Source organism: Leucoraja erinacea, chromosome 23, assembly GCF_028641065.1.
Source record: "Leucoraja erinacea ecotype New England chromosome 23, Leri_hhj_1, whole genome shotgun sequence".
Classification (NCBI taxonomy): domain Eukaryota; kingdom Metazoa; phylum Chordata; class Chondrichthyes; order Rajiformes; family Rajidae; genus Leucoraja; species Leucoraja erinaceus.
This window is the reverse complement of record NC_073399.1, coordinates 10,636,059-10,648,410: the sequence shown is the minus strand read 5'-3', so window position 1 is coordinate 10,648,410 and position 12,352 is coordinate 10,636,059. Positions and strand designations below refer to the sequence as shown.

The 12,352-nt window shown below is 41.7% G+C and overlaps 1 protein-coding gene across 9 annotated transcripts in view; it reads left to right on the top strand.

Moving 5' to 3' along the window:
* LOC129708218 (endonuclease V-like) overlaps positions 1-12,352 on the top strand; it is a 180,107-nt gene that overhangs the window by 85,028 nt on the left and 82,727 nt on the right. For all 9 annotated transcript variants that reach the window (XM_055653843.1, XM_055653846.1, XM_055653848.1 and 6 more), the window contains exons 3-4: positions 4,757-4,891; positions 7,682-7,721. In XM_055653843.1, the coding sequence (XP_055509818.1) occupies positions 4,757-4,891; positions 7,682-7,721 (175 nt within the window). The remainder of the gene's footprint in view (positions 1-4,756; positions 4,892-7,681; positions 7,722-12,352) is intronic.

Here is a 12,352-nt window from a genome sequence, read left to right as displayed (position 1 = left end):
ATGTAGGTGGGGGCAAGCCCATTGAGGGCTTTGTAGACATGGAGGGGGATCTTGAAGTTTATACAGAAGCGCACAGGGAGCCAGTGGAGAGAGGCCAGGATCGGGGTGATGTGGTCCCTTTTTCGGGTGCCCGTCAGGAGTCTCGCTGCGGCGTTTTGGACCAGTTGCAGGCAGGACAGGGAAGATTGGCTGATGCCAGTGTAAAGGGAGTTGCAGTAATCTAGGCCGGAGGAGATGAATGTGTGGATGATCTTTTCCAGGTCATCAAACTGGAGGAATTGTTTTATGAAGATGTGAAAAGTCCTCCCTGAGTTTTAACAGTTGCACAATGAGCAGAGAAGCTTATGTTTGCTTTTTAAACTGAAAACATCCAGTACAATGAGCTTCCCAGCCAGAATTCCAGCACTGGATATATTAACATTTGAATATCTAGCTGCTGAGACAATGATTAAAATGTCCTGCATTATTTAATTAGCTGCAGCTACCTGTCCTTGCTATCTGTTACTGTTACTATTCAGCCCATTAGATTCTTGCTGTGTAAGCAACCGAGATTACTACTAAAACAGTTAGATTTACCTATTGCATTTGCAAACCTTCCTTATGGCTTGTCAGTTGGAGTAGCAGATTGTCCTAATAAGCCAATGAATGTTTCATGTAGAAGCAGATGCTGGTTAATGGACAATGGACATGAAAAGTGTTGGAGTAACTGAATGGGTCAGGCAGCATATCTGGAGAAAATGGATTGAATATATTTTGGGTCGAGACCCATCTTCAGCTTGAACAAGGGTCTCCTATTCATGTTCTCCTGAAATGCTGCCTGACCTGCTGAGTTGCTCCAGCACTTTGTGTCCTTTAATTTAATGAAATCAGTTTGCGCCAGGCATCTTTACATCCAGAAAAGACACAAAATGCTGGAGTAACTCAGTGGGTCTGGCTGAGGGTCAAGGTCAGCGGGTTGGGATCCTTTTTTCAGACTCGAAATGTCGCCTATCCATGTCATGAGTAAAACACAAAGTGCTGGAGGAACTCAAATGGTCAGGCAGCATCTGGAGAGGATATGGAGTATCAGTCAGAAGAAGGTCCTGACCTGAAACTTCACCTATCCATGTCCAGAGATGCTGCCGGACCTGCTGAGTTACTCCAGCATCCACATTTTTACGTCCAGCATTGTTAACTAAATAATTGTATTGTAATCCTAGAAAAGCTACCAAAATAATGTGCTGAACCTGCTTGCATGGTGGAGAACTGTACATAAATTATATATGGACAATTAAAGACATCATTTTCACTGGCCTGTCTCATGAGTTGTTCTTACAGCATACAACCAAACACAAATGCACACCACTACAGCAGTAATTTGTTGCTCATATGATCAAGACAGCAGTTTGAATACTTTAAAGACTGACAGCTTCAGAGCTGTTTGGGACGAGATTGATGATCAGAAACAGAGAGAGTGGATGCAAATGGGGCATACATTTAATCCTAGCCGGAGCTGTCATTTCTGAGATGTTTCCAGCACCGGCTCACTAGCTGATTGTTATTATTTGCAGAAAAATAATAATTCACAAGTGACTGCTCTGTAACATAGCCAGTGCAAGGGCACGCGGTTGCCATGCTAATTTTTACCTGTACGGGGACAAGAAAAGATGACAAAATAAATTAATTGAACAGGGCCATTGACAGACTCTCAGAATTGGACCGTATAGCTGTTTGTCTCTTTGTATTACGTGGGAGGAGTTTGTTCAGGCTGTACACCCATAATTCTGAGATGTTAAGAAAGAGAGACGATGAAAAATATTGCTGGCAAGCTATAAACCAAGATAAAAATGAATCAAACATCTGTTAAAAACAAAAGTCTTAAAAATGTGATGTTTCTTGAGAAAGGCTCTGGAGGGGGGGAGCAAAGAATACAACTTAAAGAAGATAAACATGCACCGCGTCAGTCAGCATCCGTGGAAAAATAAACAGTTAACGTTTCTGGTTAAAGACCCTTAAATAAAATAACATAATTGAACATTACTGTGATAATAAAAAATGTGAGTACCAATATTGTAGATCAAATGGTGAGTTTCCTCGGGACCAGTGGTATCAACATATGCAACTGATGTTTGATAATAATGGACAACGTTAGGGTGGCACAGTGGCGCTGCTGATAGACGCACTCTCACAGTGCCAGAAACCCGGGTTTGATCCAAACCTCGGATGTCTGTGTGGAGCTTGCACGTTCTCCCTATCACCGCAAGTGTGTTTCCTCCAGGTCCTCCAGTCTCAAGGACATGTGAGTTTGTTGATTAATTGGCTTCTGCAAATTGCCCTTCTTGTGGAGGGAGTGGATGTGAAAGTGTGAACGTGTGACCAAGAGTCAGCGTAGACTTCTTGGTGAGGCGAAAGGCCTGTTTCCATGCTGTATCTTTCAATCAATCAAAGCATCTCCATTTTCTTTCAGATAGGCACAAAATGCTGGAGTAACTCAGTGGGTCAGGTAGCATCTCTGGAGAAAAGGAAAAGGTGACGTTTCAAATCAAGACCCTTCTTCAGACAGGGTCCAGACAGGATCCATTTTCTTTTATATCATGATTACACAGTTAAATCTCCACTTTTATCCGATCTGGCAGCAGATGGCGCCAAATTTAGAAATGTTTATGTTCTTGGTATTTTTTCTTTTACTGGTTTCCGTGGAAACTGTTTCAATTTACGGATGTGAGTAATTATAAAATAAGAGCTGACTTTAATTTCAAAATGATTCCAGTTAAAACTATCTTTTTATTTAATTCCAGACAATGTTAAAATTCAGAGCAAGTCATATTGGAAACATCTACCATATATTTCGACCATGCCTCGGCAAGGGGGAATTACCTTAGATTTTTTCTTAATTTCTGTAAGTGATTAGCTCAAGAACAGAAAATAATTTCAGTTAAAAGAGAACAGATGAGCTCTGACATTTTATTGAAGATTTCAAGGAATCCCAGATGATGACTGATATTTCCAGCGCTATCTGCTTTTATTTTGCATTTACGTACTTTGCTGTCTCCTTTTATTATGATCATCTCTTTAGTGACGATTTTTCATGATTTGATGAAAAAAAATTGTGGTGTGCAGTGTGAAAAGGAATCACTGAAACTTCTGCTTGAAGGGCTAGACCCAAATTAACCAACATTTGTCAAACGTACTGTATCCTACAAGGTAATACAGATGAAAGAGAGTGCCCAGCTCTGCCTATATCGAGCTGATGCTTGACATAGAAAAGAGAATTAATTTTAAATGAGAAGTATTAAACATCTATGTTTAAAATTGCAAGTGACCATTGCTTCTGACACTGTTGGTTGCTATTTCAACCTCTCCTCTGTAATCACACTTCTGAACAGTCCTTCCATAAGGTAGAAGATAGACATAAAATGCTGAAGTAACTCATGCACCATCTCTGGAGAAAAGGAATAGGTGACGTTTTGGGTTGAGACTCTTCTCAGCCTGAAGAAGGGATTCGACCCGAAAGGACACCTATTCCTTTTCACAAGAGATGTTGCCTGACCCACTTGGTTAAGGGCCTGTCCCACTTGGGCGTTATTTGTGCGTCATTTACGCGGCATCCTAAATATTGGTTGGCGCGTCATGACGTGCGCATGGCCCGTGGTGAGGCATGGTGGCGTATGCAGTAACGCGCGGCGCCCCAGGATTTTGTAATGTTCAAAATCCTCGCGCGCCACCTGCGTGACGTAATCCTTGCGCACGCTGACATACTGATGGTGTACGTGTAGCATGTGGTGACGCGTGGTTATGCACGGTGACACATGAACATTGCCTATGCTTATTTAATATGCGTCACCGTACGTCAACATCCGTTACCATGCGCCGCCTGTACGCCGCCGGCGCGCCATTTGCATGACATTTGAGCGCCGCACCACGTGACCACCCGGGTATAAAGCGCGCGTAGTTTTGAAAAATTTTCGCCATAGTATCTTTGATTTTCACTGGGAAAGTCCTTGCTACAGAGATCGAACAAAGTACGAACGACATCGCAAACGGCTCCCAAAAGAAGCAGGGCCCTCAAGAGCACTTGGCGCACGACTGTCATACTGCTAGACGATTTACGCCCGACAGCCGCGTGTCAGTCACTACCGGCCTGTTGCGTAAATGATGCGTAAATGAAGCCCAAGTGGGACAGGCCCTTTACTCCTGCAATTTGTGTCTATTTTCGGTGACTCTTAGTCTGAAGAAGGATCTCAACCGGAAACAATACCTGTTCAATTTTCTCCAGAGATACTGACTGACCCACTGAGTTACCCCAGCAATTTGTGTCTCTCTTCCGTATAAAGCAGCATCTGAAGTTCCTTCCTACAAGTTCCTTCCATGAGCTAGGGTACAGTCCTGGTTTTCCAACCTATGTCATAGCAAACACTGCAATTGCTATGCTTCAATGCTCAGAACTTTATTCTGCACTCCATTTTTCCCTTTGCTCTGTTTACTGTATTTGCGTTTGTATTTATGTGTAGTATTACCTGATTAGATTGAATAGCATGCAAAACAAAGCCCTTCACTGTACCTCGGTACACGTGACAATAATAAACTTGAACCTAAATCCAAATGTGTTGAACGTGGCCCCTCAAACCTTCATTGATCACTTGTCCTTCAATGATTGAAGACAACTATGCTAAATGAATGTGCCTATGTGTGCACATGAAAACAAAAATGCAGGAAATGGCACATTTATTCAAAAATGTAGTGTTCATCCATTGTTATTTATTTCCACGTTGCTCAGGTAATCTATGAGGAATGCCGGATGGTTTGTCTCAATGCCCCTTATGTCTCAGGCTTTTTGGCTTTCCGGGAGGCACCCTTCCTGGAAGAAGCTGTGAGAAGACTTCAACACAAAGACCCGAGTCTTCTCCCTCAGGTAAAAAAAAAGAGAACATGTTTGTACAGACATGGTCCTTGTTCAGATTGCCTGAAGCTGACTTCTTTAACACAGTTTCTTTGTTTACATCATGGTGAAGTTATATAGTTTCATTTTTTAAAACAACCGGTGCAGTTAGTCTACTGCACATAAAGAACTGAGTGCGTACTGGACTTTGAAAATGCTGCCTAAACCTGGCAAGTCTTGCAGGCGGGTTCAGGGGACTATTTCTGTACACTTTGCTAATCGTGGATTGTGCTTCGGCATGGCAATACTCCACTGGACTGTATGTAAGAAAATAATTAGAACATAGAAACATGGAAAATAAGTGCAGGAGTAGGCCATTCAGCCCTTCGTGCCAGCATCGCCATTCAATATGATCATGACTGATTATCCAAAATCAATACCCCGTTCCTGCTTTTTCCCCATATCCCTTGATTCCGTTAGCCCTAAGAGCTAAATCTAACTGTCTCTTGAAAACGTCCAGTGAATTGCCCTTTTACTGTCACAATGACCCTGACCCGCTGAGTTACTCCAGCATTTTGTGTCTATCTTCAGTGTAAACCAGCATCTGCAGTTCCTTCCTAATCATTGAACACTGAGGAACTGTAGATGTCTGTTTATGAAGAAAGATACAAAGTGCTGGAGTAATTCAGCGGGTCATTTTGAAATTCATTTAAAACATCAAATTGAAAGCTATCTATCTTATGGGGATGATCAGCCATGATCACATTGAATGGCAGTGCTGGCTCGAAGAGCCGAATGGCCTACTCCTGCATCGATTATCTATTGTTTATTATTTATTATGGTTTTAGATCTTGATAATTCACAGGGAACAGAACCAGATTCAGTGCATATTCAAATATGTTTCAAAAATCAATGTGTATCTGACAGGAAACATCTAACCAAATTGGTGTTGATTTTACTGCTTGCTATTCTTTGTACTCAATTTGGATTTTACATATAAATACAAGGAACTGCAGATAGACACAAAATGCTGGAGTAACTCAGCGTGTCAGGCGGCATCTATGGAGAGAAGGAATAGGTAACATTTTGGGTTGAGACCCCTCATCAGTCACCACAGATGCTGGTTAAACCAGAAGGGCACAAAATGCTGGAGTAACTCAGCAGATCAGGCAGCATCTATGGGGAATAAGGATAGGCGACATTTCGTTTCGGGACCCTTCTTCAGACTGATGATGTATTTGGTGCTTCTCAGAGCAGTAACCACAATCACAACCACACTGCATTCCAAATGCATTGAAACATATAAGATTGTTAAGGGTTTGGACACGCTAGAGGCAGGAAACATGTTCCCGATGTTGGGGGAGTCCAGAAGTTTAAGAATAAGGGGTAAGCCATTTGGAACAGAGACGAGGAAACACTTCTTCTCACAGAGAGTGGTGAGTCTGTGGAATTCTCTGCCTCAGAGGGTGGTGGAGGCAGGTTATCTGGATGCTTTCTAGAGAGAGCTAGATAGGGCTCTTAAAAATAGCAGAGTCAGGGGATAAGGGGAAAAGGCAGGAATGGGGTACTGATTGGGGATGATCAGCCCTGATCACACTGATTGGCAGTGCTGACTCGAAGGGCCGAATGGCCTACTCCTGCACCTATTGTCTATAGTCTATAAAACATTAAAAAAAACATGTTATTAATTTTACTTTGGATGATATATGAATTCCAGAATAACTCTTAACCTTTGGAAATTCATGCGAAACATCAAATTGATATCGATCTTTCTCACTGTCTGTTACCCGTTTCCATTAATTTTGCATCATCCTTTCAGTTCAAAATATAGCACATCATTTTATAATTAAAAGTTGAGTTTTGCAAATTTTTAGAAAGCAGTCAAGCTTGCAGAAGTCAACTCTACCTGCCTACATTTTAAAAACAGTTTAAATATGTCTAAATGAATGGTACTTGTTTACTTTTAATTGGGTAGGGCAGGGAGTAGCCATGTAGGATGCATCGTGCTTTAAGAAAAAAATAGGAAGGGAAAAAAAAATTGGAAAACATTCATTTAATTGAAGAGTTATTGCAACGTGATAAAAGATACAAGAAGAAAGATTTAGTTGCTCAGGAATATCACTTGAACCTGAAAGTGGGTTAGTGGCTTAAAATCAGCGGAGGTATGCGTCATAATTTATAACAAATATAGATGGTAATTATATTTCAAGTCTCTCTCGGTGGTGTGCATCTGTTCTTGGTTATTTGATGTAGATATTTTATAATGCTCTTTGAAGTTTTAAGAAATTATTTGTGACCGATTGTTATTGATTATTTTTAAGTCCCAAAGATTACTGAATCCATTGAAGAGATCCGCAGTATTAACATGTTCATTTTAATAATATCTCATAGGAACCTTAATATCATATATATTGCAAAGCATAATGATTTCCTTGTATGATTTTTAAAAAACAGCTAATGCTAGAAATATTTAGCAAGTCAGATGGCATTTATCAGGAGAGGGACAGTTAATGTTTTAAGCCATTGACATTTCATCAGAACAATGTTTCATGAAGGTTTCATTTGTGATAAAATACTTTAAAAACCACAGATTATTACTAAGGTAGTGACTAAAGAGTGAAAGGACTGCTTAAAATGACTCTAAAATGAGATTAAACGTGCAGCGTGAATTCTGGTTAAACTTTCTTGAACTTCAATATAGTTGAAGCAAATTTTGTTTCTTTATTCCAATTCTACAAGCTTTTTTCTTGAGCGTTTTAATAGATACTAATACAATTTTGAGTGCCTTATAAATATATTTATTTAATATTATTCATATTCCAGGTCATTTTGGTAGATGGAAATGGGATGTTGCATCACCGAGGTATTTTTAACTTTTTAGTTATTATTTTGTTGTGATTATATTGTATGTTAATCCGTACAGACCTTGCCTATAACTATAGAGAGGTATAACATAATGAGGGGAATAGATAGGGTGAATGCACAGAATCTTTTTCCACGGGTACCAGCATCAAGAAGTCAAAGGCATAGGTTTGAGTTAAGAGGAGACACTTGAAGGGCAATGATTTCACACAAAGGGTTTGGGCATGTGGAACGAGTCCCCAAAGGAAGAAGTGGAGGCAAACACAGTAACACAATTTATAAGGCAATAGACAAGAGGTGCAGGAGTAGGCCATTTGGCCGTTTGAGCCAGCACCGCCATTCAATGTGATCATGGGTGATCATCCCCAATCAGTACCCCGTTCCTGCCTTCTCCCCATATCTCCTGACTCCGCTATTTTTAAGATCCATATCTAGCTCTCTCTTGAAAGCATCCAGAGAACCTGCCTCCGCCGCCCTCTGAGGCAGAGAATTCCACAGACTCACCACTCTCTGTGAGAAAAAAATGTTTCCTCGTCTCCGTTCTAAATGGCTTACTCCTTATTCTTAAACTGTGGCCCCTGGTTCTGGACTCCCCCAACATCGGGAACATGTTTCCTGCCTCTAACGTGTCCAAGCCCTTAACAATCTTATATGTTTCAATGAGATACCCTCTCATCCTTCTAAACTCCAGAGTGTACAAGCCCAGCTGCTCCATTCTCTCATCATCATATGACAGTACCGCCATCCCGGGAATTAACCTTGTAAACCTACGCTGCACTCCCTCAATAGCAAGAATGTCCTTCCTCAAATTAGGGGACCAAAACTGCACACAATACTCCAGGTGTGGTCTCACTAGGGTTCTGTACAACTGCAGAAGAACCTCATCGCACCTATATTCGATTCCTCTTCTTATAAAGGCCAAAATGCCATTCGCTTTCTTCACTGCCTGCTGTACCTGCATGCTTACTTTCGTAGACTGATGTACAAGGACCCCCAGATCCTGTTGTACTTCCTCTTTTCCCAACTTGATGCCATTTAGATAGTAATCTGCCTTCCTGTTATTGCTACCAAAGTGTATAGCCACACATTTATCCGCATTAAACTTCATCTGCCATGCATCTGCCCACTACCCCAACCTGTCCAAGCCACCCTGCATTCTCATAGCATCCTCCTCACAGTTCACACTATTACCCAGCTTTGTGTCATCTGCAAATTTGCTAATGTTACTTTGAACAATATGGACATATGGACAATAGATAGATAAAAAAGTTTTAGAGGGATAAAGTTTTAGTGACATGCGTGGGTGTTACATTCATGTGCATCTAGAGTGTGAGGTGTCAACAAGTTAATTTAAAAAATATACTCTATTTTGCACAGCTCACTTTGATTAATTCATCAGACACTGCATGCCGAGATTCAATCAATTTCAATACATTTTTATTTAAAATAATGACAAATTTATTCCAGGATACTGAGGGAAGCAAGGGATGAGATTGCTGGGGCATTGATTGATAACGATAGGACAGTGGATGTTGTCTACATGGACTTTATTAAAGCATTTAACAAGGCCCCCTGTGGCAGGCTGGTTCAGTAAGAAGGAAGAAAGTAATACAAATTTTATAAGTGGACACAAAATGCTGGAGTAACTCAGTGGGTCAGGCAGCATCCCTTGTGAAAAGAACAGGTGACATTTCGGGTTGAGACCCTTCATCAGACTGCGAGTCAGGGACGGGGACACTAGAGATATGGGAAGGTACAGAACAAAGCAGAGCCTGCATTGATGATTCAGGAAAGGTAGAGCCCACAATGATCCACTGTTGGCTGGGGACGTGGTGATAAAGAAGAAATACAAATGATGAAATTAGCAAGAGGACTTGCGTGAGGGTGGGATGGAGAGAGAGGGAATGCAAGGGTTTCTTGAAGTTAGAGAAATCAATATTCATGTCAGTCAGCTTTATCAAAGTGGAGGTGGGAATATGAAGCTGAACTTGGAAGTTTGGAGAATGTCGCAAAATGTTAAAAGAAAAGAACAAATGTAGAGGTCTTCTCTGTTTAAAAGAAGGGACGTCCTAATGAAAATACATGATCAGAGTAAGTTCTCTTTTTAACATTATTCACAAAATTCCAATTGCAAGCTGTTTCAAAGCCCCAGTGTCTTAGGAAAATGCTGCTTCGGTTAGTGGATCTCCATAGAACGGATAAAATGCATATTATTTTTAAATGTCATCTTGTTTCCAAGAACAAAGCGGTTGTTCTTGGAAAAGAAAGCAATGTGCATGGATTGTCATCTGATTGAAAAATCAGAACTCCTCTGTGTTTCCTGTAGTGCTGTTATGATTGCAAGTGAAGGCTATAGTAATTTACCCTGTCACTACATGCACACACATTGAAGGCAGCACGGTATTCACGTCCCCCCTCGCACCGCTTGCAATTGGCCCTGACCTTACTTTTTTATCCCTTCTCGAACTTTCCTTCCCATTAATTCGAGAATCTTTTGTGATTTTTCCTGTACTCACTTCCCCTTCAACTCCATCTTTATACTCCCAATTTGTCAATGCCTCCCCCCACTATTTAGTTTAAACCCACACGTGTAACCCTAGCAAATCTGCCTGCCAGAATGTCAGTCCCCCTCCAGTTTCAACCCTTGCTGGGCTAGATTCTGCAGGTGTTTTGTTTCTCTCTGTGCGTCCTGCAGTTGCTTCCTAATGAAGGTTATGCAGAAGAGTTATCGATGGTCGGCATGGGCTCGGTTCCCAAGCTTTATCATGAATCATAAACTAAACTAAACAGATAAAATGCAGCTAAGATAGACACAAAAAGCTGGGGTAACTCAGCGGGACAGACAGCATTTCTGGATAGAAGGAATGGGTGACGTTTTGGGTCGAGACACTTCTTCAGACTGAGAGTCGGGGAGGGGGAGATACAGAGATAAGGAATTGTAGGGTGTGAGAATGAGACATCAAAGGGGCTGGAGATCATGGACAATGTAGAATAGATCATTGTTAGCCAGGAGAAGGTAACAACAAAGCAAACAGAGATAAAATGTAATCAGGAACAGTCAGACTGGTCAGAGAACTGGGAAGGGGGAAAGATAAAATGCACCAAATGTAATTTTGTTTCCAAGAAGAAAGTGATTGTTCTTGGAAAAAACAAGCAATGTGCATGGATTTTCATCTGATTGCAAAAATCAAAACTCCTCTGTGTTTCGTGTAATGCTGTTTTGATTGCAATTGAAGGCCAAAGTGATTCACCCTGTTACTAATGTACATGCAAGCATGATAAACACACAAAGACCATTTTATTTTGCCTTTTATTGCTGTTACTGCGACAGCAAATGAGCCATCTTCATGTTCTCCTCAAGACTTACAATGACATGACTTATTAGTCTGATATATAATTACTTCGGTTAATTTGGAAACACATTGATAGTGTTTTAATGAGACAGGGGAAACGACAATATGAACTAAATGTTAAAAGAGGTGTAGCTGATGTGTAATGTACATAAATCTGTAGTGAGGAGAGTATGTTCAGAAGACGGGACCACTTGGGATATTCGGCAAACCCCCGCCCTTCTCCTTTCTCCCCCAAGGCACCCCCACCCCTCTCCTAAACCCTGGCTGAATTTTCACCGTTGTTTCCCCTCCCCCTCTACCTGCGCAACTTTCACCGACTTCACAAATTGCAAATTTTCCATCCTCGAGCTTCACAATTCGCAACTCTTTATCCTTTTGGGCTCGCACCTGTCTTTTCATCTCTGGCCGTTGCCCAACAATCAGCCTATCGTATCCCCCCCCCCCCCTTCGCCTGTGTTCACCTATTACCGGCTATGCTCTGTCCTGCCCCTCCTCTCTTCCAGCTTTCTTTCCCCCTCCCTCTGCAATCAGTCTGAGTTAGGGTCCCGACCAAAAAGGTAACCTATCCATGTTCTCGAGATGCTGCCTGACCCGCTGAGTTTTAGTTTAGTTCAGAGATACAGAGCGGAAACAGGCCCACCGAGTCCATGTCGACCAGCAATCGCCGCATGTTAACGCTTTCCTACACACACTCGGGACTATTTACAATTTTACCAAGCCAATTACCCTACAAACCTGGATATCTTTAGAATGTGAGAGGAAATTGGTGCACCCGGAGAAAACCCACGCGGTCACAGGGAGAACGTACAAACTCCATACTGACAACTTAAGGTGAGGGGGGGGGGAGATTTAATAGGAACCTGAGATGTAACTGTTTCATACAAAGCGTGGTGGATGTATGGAATGAGCTGTTGGAGGAGGTTGTTGAGGCAGGTATTGCGACGTTTAAGAAACATTGAGACAGGTACATGGATAGGGCAGGTATAGAGGGATATGGGCCAAACGCAAGCAGGTGGGACTAGTGTAGATGGGACATGTTGGCCAAAGGGTCTGTTTCCACACTGTAAGACTCTATGATCCCGTGGTCAGGATCAAACCGGGTCTCTGGCGCTGTAAGGCAGCAGCACTACCACTGCCCCACTTAAAAGATATAAAATATTAAAAGATAAACAGTGAAAAATGTATGCAAAACCGTGGGGATGAGAGAACCTGTTCTGAGAGGGATTGGTCGAGACATCTCTCAGTGTTGTATAATTCTATGATTAATACTCTGATGCTG